This window comes from Electrophorus electricus, chromosome 5, assembly GCF_013358815.1.
Source record: "Electrophorus electricus isolate fEleEle1 chromosome 5, fEleEle1.pri, whole genome shotgun sequence".
NCBI lineage: Eukaryota > Metazoa > Chordata > Actinopteri > Gymnotiformes > Gymnotidae > Electrophorus > Electrophorus electricus.
Genome location: NC_049539.1, coordinates 5,567,890 through 5,582,889, shown reverse-complemented (window position 1 = coordinate 5,582,889; position 15,000 = coordinate 5,567,890). Strand labels below are relative to the sequence as shown.

General features: G+C 48.8%; 1 protein-coding gene across 3 annotated transcripts in view; it reads right to left on the bottom strand.

Annotated features, from left to right (window-relative positions):
- Positions 1 to 15,000, bottom strand: part of kif13a (kinesin family member 13A) — a 56,815-nt gene that overhangs the window by 31,014 nt on the left and 10,801 nt on the right. For all 3 annotated transcript variants that reach the window (XM_035525878.1, XM_035525876.1, XM_035525877.1), the window contains exons 3-6: positions 8,556 to 8,568; positions 5,583 to 5,643; positions 3,345 to 3,437; positions 1,945 to 2,125 (exon numbers count right to left, since the gene is read on the bottom strand). In XM_035525878.1, coding sequence (XP_035381771.1) covers positions 1,945 to 2,125; positions 3,345 to 3,437; positions 5,583 to 5,643; positions 8,556 to 8,568 — 348 coding nt within the window. The remainder of the gene's footprint in view (positions 1 to 1,944; positions 2,126 to 3,344; positions 3,438 to 5,582; positions 5,644 to 8,555; positions 8,569 to 15,000) is intronic.

Below are 15,000 nucleotides of genomic sequence, written 5' to 3'. Positions count from 1 at the left end.
ACATACACACACACACACTTTCAAAATACCGACAGGGGTGACCAAGACAGAGCTCCAAACTACAACATACAAGCACGCACACGCACACACACACACACACACACACACACACAAACACAAACACAGCCCGAGCTTCAGAGAGGGGGCCATTGAGCATCAGAGGACTCTTACATGGAGGCATACAGCGGATGACAGGGACATCATGTGTGATGCAAAATGGCATGATAAGCACATTTTTTGGTTATTTGATCACTATCAAATTTTTAAAAAAACTGATTTGACTAACACATTAGGCTTTCAAAAAATAGCTCTCATCAAAAAATAACTGCTCTGCAATACTGCTCACTGTGGTGATCTGGGAGTGCCTCTCTAAGCCCCGCCCTACAGTAACACCACTCTGCACGTTACAGCTTTCACGCCCATAATAGGCTGAACTCTTTGCCTCATTAACAAGCCCTTCATGAGGGTGAAATGGCTGTGTTAAAGCAGAGAGGACTCTCATACACTCACAAACCCAAACACAAATACATACACACACACACACACACAGCAGGACTGAGTGCTCCGGAAGCCTCAGAGCTACAGTGGTGGATGTTAGCCTCTCCCTCAGGAGTGCTCTGAACCTCACGGCCTTGGCACTATCAAGTTAAAATCTAGCCCTACATCCCTCCCTACAGTGCCGCAGGGATAGCCTCGCAAAGTACTGACTCTGGATCAGTTTTGGCCTTTTCACATCCTTACGCTAGCAGTTTAATGGGCAAGAAGAGCAGGTTATAGATCAGCACTCCAGCTCTGAGAAGAACGGAAAATACAGGCAACCCTGCTGTCCATGCTTTCCCCTGCCAAAACAAATACTCTCCTGACAGGCGCAAATGAAACAGACTGGTGCAAAATAATCCCAAGAAAATGTTTCATATCTCATTTGATACTGCAGCGCTCAGGCCTGATAATTAGAAAGCGTTCAGGAAGCTTTCGGTCTGCCCTGCAGTGTACAATGTATCTGTCCTGCACTGCACGGTGGGTCTGTCCTGCACTGCATGGTGGGTCTGTCCTGCACTGCACGGTGGGTCTGCCCTGCAGTGTACAATGTATCTGTCCTGCACTGCATGGTGGGTCTGTCCTGCACTGCATGGTGGGTCTGTCCTGCACTGCATGGTGGGTCTGTCCTGCACTGCATGGTGGGTCTGTCCTGCATTGCATGGTGGGTCTGTCCTGCACTGCACGGTGGGTCTGCCCTGCAGTGTACAATGTATCTGTCCTGCACTGCACGGTGGGTCTGTCCTGCACTGCACGGTGGGTCTGTCCTGCATTGCACGGTGGGTCTGTCCTGCACTGCATGGTGGGTCTGTCCTGCACTGCACGGTGGGTCTGTCCTGCACTGCACGGTGGGTCTGCTCTGCTTCCCCACCACTCCTGCACCAACAGGGCTGCTAGTTACACAGGCTTTCCTAAAGTTTACATGGGCAAGCCAAGCAGGCTGAAACAGTGAAAGCTGCAGGGCGAAGCACAGCAGGACTAGAATGATACAGTGTGGGAGTCCTCCAGGATCAGTATGGTGCAGTGTGGGATTAGTGCAGGACCAGGATGATGCAGTGTGGGAATACTCCAGGACCAGGACGGTGCAATGTGGGAGTACTGGTTGAATAGGCCCACAGCAGGACAACCACATCCTACATTTCTAATTTTCTACACATGCAATTCACACTTCACCTATGCAGTGACTGAGCAGGTACAATTGAGTGCACTTGAGCACTATGTATTTTAGCATTCTCCCTGCTAAACACACTCACTTTTAGATTACCAAAAGGCTTGTTAATGAGTTGTTAAACTAAGGCAAATTTGTAGGTGACACTAAAACGTGTGGTGATGAGATATTCCAGCATGTGAAACATTGCACCAAAACACGCAGGGCAGGGTGAGGTGGTGTTGCACGCACATACATACCCTTTTGGGTCCAGGAGGTCACGGACCTTCTCGTTGTAGATCTCCATGTAGGAGACCTCCACCTTGAAGGAGTGTGCATCACCCTCCTCCTGGCCAACGCGCTCAAACAGGGAGCAGCAGAGGCGCGGAATAAGGCCAGGCTGATCGCCACTGCCCATCATGGAGTAGGATTTCCCAGAGCCTGAGAGAACACATGCACACACACAGACCCACCCATGCCCACACCCAGTGTGCATATACATAAACACACACAACAAAAGTTTGTGTTCATTAATAAAAGTACATTTACCGAGTGGGAACGGGCCCACACCCACACAGAGTCTGTGCTGTCCTTTAATGACAGCATGGGTCATGATCCAGGAAACATGGTGACAAAGGAGTTGCTCTTTTCTGAGGGTGTGTGCGTGCACATGTGTATCTGTGTGCGTGTGTGGCAGCATAAGCGATTCAGCAGAGCGATGGGAAAACAGCAGCTTCCTGTTCGTCGACCTGCCAGTACCGACTACAACGAGACCAGCAGATGCTCAAATACGTCTCCAAAGATTAACCCTAACCGTAACCCTAACCTTAACCTTAACCCTAACCTTAACCTTAACCCCAACCTTAACCCTTACCTTAACCCCAACCTTAACCCCAACCTTAACCCTAACCCCAACCTTAACCCTAACCTTAACCTTAACCCCAACCTTATCCCCAACCCCAACCTTAACCCTAACCCCAACCTTAACCCTAACCCCAACCTTAACCCTAACCTTAACCTTAACCCCAACCTTAACCTTAACTCCAACTCCAACCCCAACCTTAACCCCAACCTTAACCCTAACCCCAACCTTAACATAAACCTTAACCCTAACCTTAGCCTTAACCCTAACCCCCACCTTAACCCTAACCCCAACCTTAACCCTAACCCCAACCTTAACCCTAACCCCAACCTTAACATCAACCCCAACCTTAACCTTAACTCCAACCTTAACCTTAACTCTAACCCCAACCTTAACCCCAACCTTAACCCTAACCCCAACCTTAACATCAACCTTAACCCTAACCTTAACTTTAACTTAACCCTTAACTTAACCCTTATCCTAACCCTAACCTTAACCTTAACCCCAACCTTAACTCCAACCTTAACCGTAACCTTAACCCCAACTTTCATCCTAACTATGACCTTAACCTTAAACCAGTGGCTTGGAATCCCTACAGTCATGAACTGTAACTGTGACTCTAGGTTGCTGGAATATTTCATAGTTCTTGCCTTTGCTGGGAAGATCGGATACCACAGATTGGACATGTCATCTGTGTGGCAAAACATGTCTAAAACTGACAGTATGATCACAAGAGAGAAAATGTCACATGAAAAATTTATGAAAATGTAATGAAATTATTTGTTTTCAGGAAGGTACCTGTTTGTCCATAGGCAAAAATGCAGGCATTGTATCCTTGAAATGCATTTTCAAGTATCCCCTCCCCGAGGCACTTGAACACGACCTCCTGACCTGCAAAGCAAAAAGACATGGCAGACACAAGTAAAGAACGCACATCAAAACAGGGCTGCAGTTCGAGCAGAGTCGCAGCCAGCCAATCAGCTCTCCAGTTTACTGAGTTATGTGTGCATCCAAACACAACGTCCAATTACATCACGTCAAAGACAAACACCACAGCATAAAAGATTTCAATCTGGTTCACTTCCATTCCTTTAAAAGGAGCTCTCAAAGTCCCCCAAGCAAATCAGTACGAAAAGAAAGAAGGAAAGAAGAAAATAAAAAATTAAAGAAAGAAGGAGAGTTTTTGTTGAGGACTTTCTGAGGTTGGTGCCTTCTTCACCACAGAGGAAGATCAGAGCTGATTTTTAGGACCACCCACACCACACCCACACACCCCCCCACACACTCACCCACACCACACCCACACACACCCCCACACACTCACCCACACCACACCCACACCACACCCACACACACTCACACACACTCACACACACACCCCCACACACTCACCCACACCACACCCACACACACGCGCACACTCTCACACACACACTCACCCACACCACACCCACCCCCACACACCCACACACACACACCCACACCACACCCACACACTCACCCACACCACACCCACACACACGCGCACACTCTCACACACCACACCCACACACACCCCCACACACTCTCACACACCACACCCACACACTCACCCACACCACACCCACACACACGCGCACACTCACACACACACGCGCACACTCTCACACACATCATACACACACATTCTCGCACATACACACACACACCCCCACACACTCGCACACACCTGCACATGCACACCCCCACACACTTACACACACACCCCCACACACTCACACACACACCCCCACACACTCGCACACACACCTGCACACGCACACACCCACACCCACACATACACTCGCGCGCATACACACACACACATACAGTCGCGCGCACACACACACTCGCACACCCACACACTTGCACACACACACACACCCACACACTTGCACACACACACACCCACACACTTGCACACACACACACCCACACACACACCCAGTTCTGCACCCTAACGGCAAAGACGTGTGTGCACACAAGCACACAATCCTACACACCCAATCGCATGCACACAATCCTACACACCCAATCGCGTGCACACACATGACTTCTGCAATCATGGGGACATCTGGTCACCACAAAAAGCAAAACACATATGCACATGAGCAGATCCACACACACACACACACACACACACACACAGAGAGAGAGAGAGAGAGAGAGAGAGAGAGAGAGAGAGACACACACACATCCTGCTGCTGTGCAAGAGAGATGTAAACTGTCATAGCACATGGGGAAAAGCCAGCAGAAACACTGAGTGAAAAAGTACAAGTGCACTTTCTACAGGATCTGAGCTTTTTGGGTTTAAAATCTATTGTTCAGCACTGTAGCTGACTTCAGTGATGAGCACCCCACACACACACACACACACACACACACACACACACACACACACTCACACACACTCACACACACTCACACACACTCACACACACACACACACACACACACACACACACACACACACTCACAAACTCACACACTCACAAACTCACACACTCACAAACTCACACACTCACACTCACACACTCACACTCACACACTCACACTCACACACTCACACTCACACACTCACACTCACACACTCACACACACACACACACACACACACACACACACACACACACACACACACACACACACACACACACACACGTGCCACTGATCACACAGGATCTGAGAAACCAATCATATCAAATCAGAAAAGTCATCACAATACTAACAAAACAGCAATGTTCCTGGTTCGGCCTGCGGAGGTGAGGGGGCACAGTGCTAGTGTCTTCCTGCTATGTTCAAACAGTAAAGCACAGTAGAGCAGAAGGGCTTTGGGGAAAATGCTCATTTAGGGCTTTGCGTTTAAACCCCATACGAGAAGTAATTATCATCTGTATGCACCTTCACCTCCCACGCAGGTGAGAAAGTGGCTGTACGTGTGTGTGTGTGTGTGTGTGTGTGTGTGTGTGTGTGTGATTGAGAGAGAGAGCTGTCGGAGCATGCTAAAGAGTGACTCACCTGCGTATTTTGGGACATTGGACTCATCCATAGACCAAAAACAGTGGTCAAAGGCAAACACCTGCAGGCAGAGAAAGGAATGCAAACAAGGGCATGTTCACACATATTTTCATTAACGTTCGACCAGCGTTGGGCTAACATGTTGCTAACATTGTCCTAACATTCTTTTCAGGCCTGTGGCTCTGAAGCACAACAAGACATAACCACGTCGTTTGATGCCAGACGGCTGCGAGATGGTACTTGCAATAAATCCTGACCATCAGACCACAGAATGACGGCGAAGGCTCAGGAAGACGTTCTGCTCATCACATCTCCCTGTGGAACGCATTGCTCCCGGTAATCACTGTGCCCTGTCTAACTCATCACTGAGCCCCATCGAACTCATCACTGCCAATAATCACAGGGGTGCCCCTTAGCAACATTACCTCATTCAAAGTGGTCTGGCTGTCTGTGTTTTTAATCAGGCCAATTCAATTCAACTATTAATTATCTCCAAACAGGCACAAAAACATGACAGAAACCACAGAAGGGCAATACACAGAGCCACACACTGCATAATCATAAATATTTCAGATTACAGGAGGATAAAACCCTAAGGAACATGGTCTGTCAGCAAATGAAATGCCATGTGGGTCAATTAGCATGTTATAACACTGTGACATGTAATTCAATACTGCAATATTGTAATATATACTGCTTTCAGTGTCGTTAGCATGTATGTATTAGGGGCATATTAAACTGTGACTAAACTGGTGGCACATTGCTTTATCAACATGTTTCCTGCTCTCTTGGTAAAATTTAAAAACAGCCAGAATGGGAGGTTCAGGACTGAAGTTCAAGCACTATGGAGAACTATGGCAGAGCTAGTGAGCGAAGCAACAGCCATCTCTATGGAAGCCCAGGCCGTCTGGGATGGCGTGTTAATGGAATACATAAATCTGGGAAAGGCAGTATGAAATTCCGGCTTTTGATGACAATCGTCTCCAGAGCAACAAGCCTGGTCGAGCAGTCTGGGATTCTATCCTGCTTCAACCAGCACATCTAAAGCTAGCTCTGCCTCTGTGTGTGTGTGTGTGTGTGTGTGTGCGCGTGTGTGTGTGTGTGTGTGTGAGTGCATGTGTGAGTGTAAAAGGTCGATCACCTGCCTGCATTTCAGACCCTGTGCAAATATGGTCACAATGGCCAAAAAGGTTAGCTCTAAAAAGTAGGATTAGGGATTTAAACAATAACCTGAACTTGGAATTTTAACCTGAAATGCTGGTGGTGTTAATGATGATTTAACACTAGCAGGGGCAAGGTGCCCTGCACAGCTGCATGTTTAGTCTGCTCCCTGAACACCTGACTCTGCTCATTAACAAGCCCTTCAGGAGGGACAACAGTCTAAGTGCACTTGGGAAAGATTGGAAACATTTTCGCTCAGTAGAGCTAATGCTACATTGCCTGCATTAACTTTCATTTAGTAATATGCAAGCTGTATGACAACAGACACTAATGAAATCTCTCTTCTTTGGAGATCCAGGTGCATGGAGAGAGCACCTGAAGGATGAAGGGCAGGCCATGTCAAACTTTTCCATCCCACCGCTGTCCTAACTTCCGTCTTATCTTCTGCTAATCAGACTCCCTGCCGCTGAGAGGAAATCTTTCCTCTGGGCAGGACGGCCCTTCTCAGTCCAGTAGCTGATTAGCTTCTGAGATCAGCCTTTCAGGCACACCGCTAGCAGTGATGCCCAGTAACACCGGAAATACACAACTGTTAGAGCAGACATTCCTCAAAATCACTATTTCTGCACAGGGACTGGACAGATCCTTAGTGACTAACACACCTGCCTCATCTGCCTATCTGCCAATGGCCGGCACTCCGTAAGCCGGGACGTGTGTGTCGCAGCAGGGAAAGAGCACACAGCACACAGGAACTGCCTTCCACTCAGCTTGGCTCTTTCTCCTCCCCTTGTTACCGGCAGTTATCTAATGCTTGAGCTTTTAGAACAGAGGAGCATAATGCGATGTGCTGCTTACACGACCGCTTCAACGTCACATCTGCAACGCCGATGCTGGCACGTGTAAACAGTACAAATCTGGCTTATCAGCTTCCTCGGCCCGAACCTGCTGCTCATCGTTACTGCTGGAGCCCTACTGCAGTGCCCCTGGCTGCCAAGGCCTGAGCCAGTGTGTGTGAGCGTGTGTATGAGACAGACAGACGGAGAGAGAGAGAGAGAGAGATGTGGGGGATGTGTTCCAACAATGGCGCTTTGAACACGCCAACACTGGCCCACTGTGTCTGCTCACCCTTTCACACATTGTGGCGCTTTGTGGCAGCTTCACAAGGTCTCCGGGACGCGACCCATTCACACAGACGCCCCCACCCCACCCCACAGGAAGCAGCAGCAGCAGCAGCAGCAGCAGCAGCAGCAGAAGCACTTGTTCCTAAAATACTTCCTTTTTGATCTTAAAATACTTTTCTGTTTTCTTTTTTTTTTTTACTTGAAAAAACATTTCAGGAAAGCGCAGAAACCATCCGACATAATTTGGAGTCCAGCGGTCAGGGCAGCTTCTTTATGGGTGCCATAAAAAAAGAATAACTTTGATACCTTTATCATTACCACCGAGACGCTGAGACTGCTGGGTGCCTGATGAGTTGACTGCGTGAGTCCTATGACACTTCAGTGAAACGTCTTGCAACGTCACAATATTAGACACTGATGGATGGTTCTTAGCATTATGAAGGAACAAGGTATTTATTGTTGCTACTAGCAGACACAGCCAGAAGAGGGGAGGGCAACTTCTTTCCTGGAGGGCTGGAGTCCAGCTTCCCTGCCGAGACACACCTACAGACGCTGGTGAATACCGAATCACACATGCATCGGCAGGGAATCCACCCGACTGCGCCCGGCGCCCTTGTTAAAAGTCGGCCGGGAGCGTAATGCCGTGTGCGGGCCGGCGTGTTGCAGATGAAGACGAGGAGCACGGTCCTACCTTTGTCTGTTTCCTGACCACAGGGAATCCCAAGGTGTAGAGCAGTGGGGGGAGGTGGTCACCAGAGTCCATCCCAGAAACCGGGAGCGCATGGGGAGGGGTGCATGAGATACAAGTTAACAAAATTCAAGTCTTTCATTAAAGTCAATTCAACCTTATTATTGTAAGTGTGCAGTACAACAAAATGTGCTCCTGCTATTGTGAGTATGCGCCAATATCTGTCCTACAGCTTCACAGAGTTTCAGATGTATGTATAAATGTACATTAAGAATGTGCAGTATCACTGCATCACTGTTAATCTTATTAATCTCTCTGCTCAGTGACACGGACTATAATAAATATTAGAAGTATTGTAAGTTTCTTACAGTATGCTGCAGTTTGCAGTTTTGTAAGCTAAATGCTGTAAAATGTAAATGTAAAGGTTTGCAGAAAGGTTCAGTTCAACACAGAGGTCATGTCATTGTTCTGTTCATAGTGTATTCAAAGAGTAGGGTTTACAGATATAGAATTCATTCCTTCACATTGAGTCACTGTCTCAAGAGAAGGAAAGGCTCTGTACGAGTCAGCAGTACGTTCTGCTTCCTCATCCAAACGCGAGAGTCATGTCAGTTTTCAGATGCTGGTTTCGTGAGCTCATCCTCCCAGAGCTACTCTGTCCCTCCATTCATGTTGACTCATGCTGTCCTGTGAGGTATTTCAGAGGGAGATTTGAGGCTGGGTGTTGTGTAAGATTAAGCAGAGCCCATGGGGGGGGTCATGAAATCCTTTACTACTAGTAAACACTGAAGCTTGATAATTAACTCCAATGACAACAATCTCCCTCTAGAAAGACTTAACACATCTGTTGGAAATGAATATTGAAGAAGATGAGAAGACTCCACTGTGCCCTTCTGGAGATGGCTGTTTTAGCTGAAATCCCACTCAGAACAAAAGCCTCAAAGCAGGTCCATAGCAGCAGGTCCCTGGAGTATTTTTACTGATTCGAAAATAAACATGTAAAAAGTAAAATAATATTTTTTTTAAAATGCACTTCCAGAAAGGTTGTTGGGTTACCATGGCAACACTGTGTTAACCATGGCAACACTGTGTTAACCTGCAGCCACAGTGCAGAGACACCTCCCAGTGCACCGTGCCCCACCCTGCCAGTGCTCCAGCACTTGGCAACTGCAGTGTTAGTGAGGTGGTCTGGACTTAGGCCTATTCTCCAAACATCGATACGGCAGCACTGCGTTGCACTACTGCTACTGAATTCTCGGATCAGTACTTTAGCCCTAAAGTTCTGCTTTCCGATGTTTATGCTCGTAAATAGAGAGATGCAGAGAGAAAGCGAGAGAGAGAGAGAGAGAGAGAGAGAGAGAGAGAGAGAGAAGTGCAGAGCCATCGGTGCTAATGAGAGTGGACAGGTTCCGCAGCACCTCATCCTCTGGTGTCCAGGTTCCTCTCCCAACTGGAATGGGCCTCTGTGGACAAACACAGCCACAGCTCCCTGGCTGGTGCCACAGCTACTAGTGTGAGGTACATGGCCGCATTATACACCCACAACACAACGTGAACGAAACAAGGATGCCTCAGTGCTCCAGCACCCACAGAGCTTCATACTGGCCCGAACTTCAAGATGCGCTTCACCTTGTAAAGAATTTCATCAGGAAAGAAATACAGGATTATATAGGGACAGAACATTTCAGCTGTCGCTCAAGAACGGCCAGAAATGATGCGTTCAGTGACGCATGCGGCCAAAAAAGAAAAAAGCCCAAATAAATAAGTAAATAAATAATTCATTTTATTTATTAATAAATAAAATGGTGGGTGGGGTGCAGAGTCTATCCTGGCAGCAGAGGGCTCAAAGCAGGAATAAACAAATTAGTTTAATAATAAATAAAAATAAAATCATTCTAATTAAACTAAATTTAAATATGTCTACATGATGTGTCAAAAACACTTTACAAATTATTTTAATAGCAGTGAACATAAGCGGTGTCTCGTTCTCTCCTGTGCAGGCCTGGGTAGCAACAGAGAAAATGTTGGCTGTGTGAAGCACTATCATACAGTACAGCGCAGCAGCGGTGTGGCTGTCGCAGCTGTAGTGTGTGTGAGGGGGGATTACTGCTGCCCACTGCAGCCTCACACTGACCGCAGACAAACACAGCCCCAGGGGAGATGGAGCAGAAAGAGTCAGAGTGAGACACACAGGGAGGAGAAAGAAGGGGAGAGACAGTCAGAGAAAGAGAGAGACAGGGAGGAGAAAGAGTGGGAGAGAGAGAGAGAGAGAGAGAGAGACACAGGGAGAAGAAAGAGGGGGAGAGACAGTCAGAGAGAGACACAGGGAGAAGAAAGAGTGGGAGAGAGTCAAAGAGACACGGAGGAGAAAGAGGGGAGAGACAGTCAGAGAGAGACAGGGGAGAAAGAGGGGGAGAGAGTCAGAGAGAGACAGGGAGGAGAAAGAGGGGGAGAGACAGTCAGAGAAAGAGAGAGACACGGGGAGGAGAAAGGGGGCGAGACAGTCAGAGAGAGACACAGGGAGAAGAAAGAGTGGGAGAGACAGTCAGAGAGAGACAGGGGAGAAAGAGGGGGAGAGACAGTCAGAGAGAGAGAGAGAGAGACACAGGGAGGAGAAAGAGGGGGAGAGACAGTCAGAGAAAGAGAGAGACACGGGGAGGAGAAAGAGGGGAGAGAGTCAGAGAGAGACACGGAGGAGAAAGAGGGGAGAGACAGTCAGAGAGAGAGACACAGGGGAGAAAGAGGGGGAGAGACAGTCAGAGAGAGAGAGAGAGAGAGACACAGGGAGGAGAAAGAGGGGGAGAGACAATCAGAGAGAGAGACACAGGGGAGAAAGAGGGGGAGAGAGTCAGAGAGAGACACAGGGAAGAGAAAGAGGGGAGAGAGTCAGAGAGAGACACGGAGGAGAAAGAGGGGAGAGACAGTCAGAGAGAGACAGGGGAGAAAGAGGGGGAGAGACAGTCAGAGAGAGAGAGAGAGACACAGGGAGGAGAAAGAGGGGGAGAGACAGTCAGAGAAAGAGAGAGAGACGGGGAGGAGAAAGAGTGGGAGAGACAGTCAGAGAAAGAGAGACACAGGGAGGAGAAAGAGTGGGAGAGAGTCAGAGAAAGAGAGAGACACAGGGAGGAGAAAGAGGGGGCGAGACCGTCAGAGAGAGAGACACAGGGAGGAGAAAGAGTGGGAGAGAGTCAGAGAGAGAGACACGGAGGAGAAAGAGGGGAGAGACAGTCAGAGAGAGACAGGGGAGAAAGAGGGGGAGAGAGTCAGAGAGAGACAGGGAGGAGAAAGAGTGGGAGAGAGTCAGAGAGAGAGACATAGGGAGGAGAAAGAGTGGGAGAGACAGTTAGAGAAAGAGACACAGGGAGGAGAAAGAGTGGGAGAGACAGTCAGAGAAAGAGAGACACAGGGAGGAGAAAGAGGGGGTGAGACAGTCAGAGAAAGAGAGAGACACGGGGAGGAGAAAGAGGGGGCGAGACAGTCAGAGAGAGACACAGGGAGAAGAAAGAGTGGGAGAGAGTCAGAGAGAGACACGGAGGAGAAAGAGGGGAGAGACAGTCAGAGAGAGACAGGGGAGAAAGAGGGGGAGAGAGTCAGAGAGAGACAGGGAGGAGAAAGAGGGGGAGAGACAGTCAGAGAAAGAGAGAGACACGGGGAGGAGAAAGAGGGGGCGAGACAGTCAGAGAGAGACACGGGGAGAAGAAAGAGTGGGAGAGACAGTCAGAGAGAGACAGGGGAGAAAGAGGGGGAGAGACAGTCAGAGAGAGAGAGAGAGACACAGGGAGGAGAAAGAGGGGGAGAGAGTCAGAGAAAGAGAGAGACACGGGGAGGAGAAAGAGGGGAGAGAGTCAGAGAAAGAGAGAGACACGGGGAGGAGAAAGAGGGGGCGAGACAGTCAGAGAGAGACACAGGGAGAAGAAAGAGTGGGAGAGAGTCAGAGAGAGAGACACAGGGAGGAGAAAGAGGGGAGAGAGTCAGAGAGAGACACGGAGGAGAAAGAGGGGAGAGACAGTCAGAGAGAGACAGGGGAGAAAGAGGGGGAGAGAGTCAGAGAGAGACAGGGAGGAGAAAGAGGGGGAGAGAGTCAGAGAAAGAGAGAGACACGGGGAGGAGAAAGAGGGGAGAGAGTCAGAGAAAGAGAGAGACACGGGGAGGAGAAAGAGGGGGCGAGACAGTCAGAGAGAGACACAGGGAGAAGAAAGAGTGGGAGAGAGTCAGAGAGAGAGACACAGGGAGGAGAAAGAGGGGAGAGAGTCAGAGAGAGACACGGAGGAGAAAGAGGGGAGAGACAGTCAGAGAGAGACAGGGGAGAAAGAGGGGGAGAGAGTCAGAGAGAGACAGGGAGGAGAAAGAGGGGGAGAGAGTCAGAGAAAGAGAGAGACACAGGGAGGAGAAAGAGTGGGAGAGAGTCAGAGAGAGAGACACGGAGGAGAAAGAGGGGGAGAGAGTCAGAGAGAGAGAGAGAGAGAGAGAGAGAGAGAGACAGGGAGGAGAAAGAGGGGGAGAGACAATCAGAGAGAGAGACACAGGGGAGAAAGAGGGGGAGAGACAGTCAGAGAGAGAGAGACACAGGGAGGAGAAAGAGGGGGAGAGAGTCAGAGAGAGAGACACGGAGGAGAAAGAGGGGAGAGACAATCAGAGAGAGAGACACAGGGGAGAAAGAGGGGGAGAGAGTCAGAGAGAGAGACACAGGGAGGAGAAAGAGGGGAGAGAGTCAGAGAGAGACACGGAGGAGAAAGAGGGGAGAGACAGTCAGAGAGAGACAGGGGAGAAAGAGGGGGAGACAGTCAGAGAGAGAGAGAGAGAGACACAGGGAGGAGAAAGAGGGGGAGAGACAGTCAGAGAGAGAGAGACACGGAGGAGAAAGAGGGGAGAGACAATCAGAGAGAGAGACACAGGGGAGAAAGAGGGGGAGAGAGTCAGAGAGAGAGACACAGGGAGGAGAAAGAGGGGGAGAGAGTCAGAGAGAGAGACACAGGGAGGAGAAAGAGGGGGAGAGAGTCAGAGAGAGATGGGGGGGTGAAAGAAACAGGGAGAGGAACAGGTGGAAACGCTTTTGGTCCATAAATTAGTAAAAGACATGAACGGAATCACCTCCTCTGAATCCACCCGCCTTATTACAGTTAAGGGCAAGACAGCAAATATGCCCACGACTGTCATGTGTGGGGAATCAGTGCACACCAACCAAGCCAAGGCCATACTCAATCACTTCACTCAGGAGCCTGAAATCAGGGTTAACTTAAAGGAATAGTTCAAGCAAACAGTGCACCTATCTGCTTTCATTTAGAACCAGTAAGGGTAGCATTTTGTGGCCTGAAGTTTTGTTTTTTAAATCTAAATTTGCCTTTCAAACCCATAGTGAATCAGGAGGGTTTTTCCTTGCCTAAAGAGAGAAAGAGACTGATTGATGCAGGATGGGAACAGATATATTTGCTGGAAACGTGAAAAAAAACCACAAAAAACACAACTAACACACCCCACACTCGAGTACTCTGCTCCACTAACTACACATGTCAGAGCCCCCTGATGGTCAGCCCCACTCTCTAACCATGGGTCAAAGAGCCTTCCAAACTGGAGGTTCATAACACGGCGCAGGCTTCCGAATGTAGCGCACAGCCTGTCTGTATATTCACAGACAACTTCCACTTCATTTGATGAATCCTCTCTCTCTCTCTCTCTCTCTCTCTCAGACTCATTTGTTTATTGCTGTCTTCTGCAGCAAAGGTCAAGGGTGTAAGAGTCATTAAGAAATGAATTAACCCAAATCATACACATCTGACCTGCCTGTTGTCGTCCAAACGATGAAGGTACCTGCATGTGTGTCATAAACGACGTGCACGGGTGTGTGTGTGTGTGTGTGTCACACTGCTGCATACGATCAGGGTAATGCTATTCCAGCACAACACATCCTGCATAGCACATGGCTCTAATAAACAAACAGCACAGCCCAAAGATGGAAAACACCACATCACCGCTAATGTCTGAGAGCCCTGAGCACAACAACAAGCAACCAAAACCAATCGAGGGCACTTTTTATATGTGGCAGTATGTCTATGAACTTTCTTCCAAGAATCTGTACCATAGCTGGGAAGTAAGGGAGCGAGAGAGAGAGAGAGAGTTCTTACCATGTTATGCAAGGAATAGTGAAACATCCTCCAAATTCCAGAGAAAGAAACTTATGCACACCTGCCTGTGGTGAAACAGTGCGGCAGCTACATGTTCACCAGGCAGCTGAGCAGGAGGGAAGGTTCACATGGACTCACGCTAAGCTGCCTGGATCTGCCCTACTGACCCTTAGCTGCCACAGGATTAAGGGAAACAAACAAATATGGCAGGTAGTGTACTGCATCCTGTTTAGTACAGTCAAACATCACACCAAAGCCAGAACAGCACTGCGTCCCTGCGTCCACTTTAACTCTGTCAGGACCGACCTTTTTGTAAAATTCTAGCG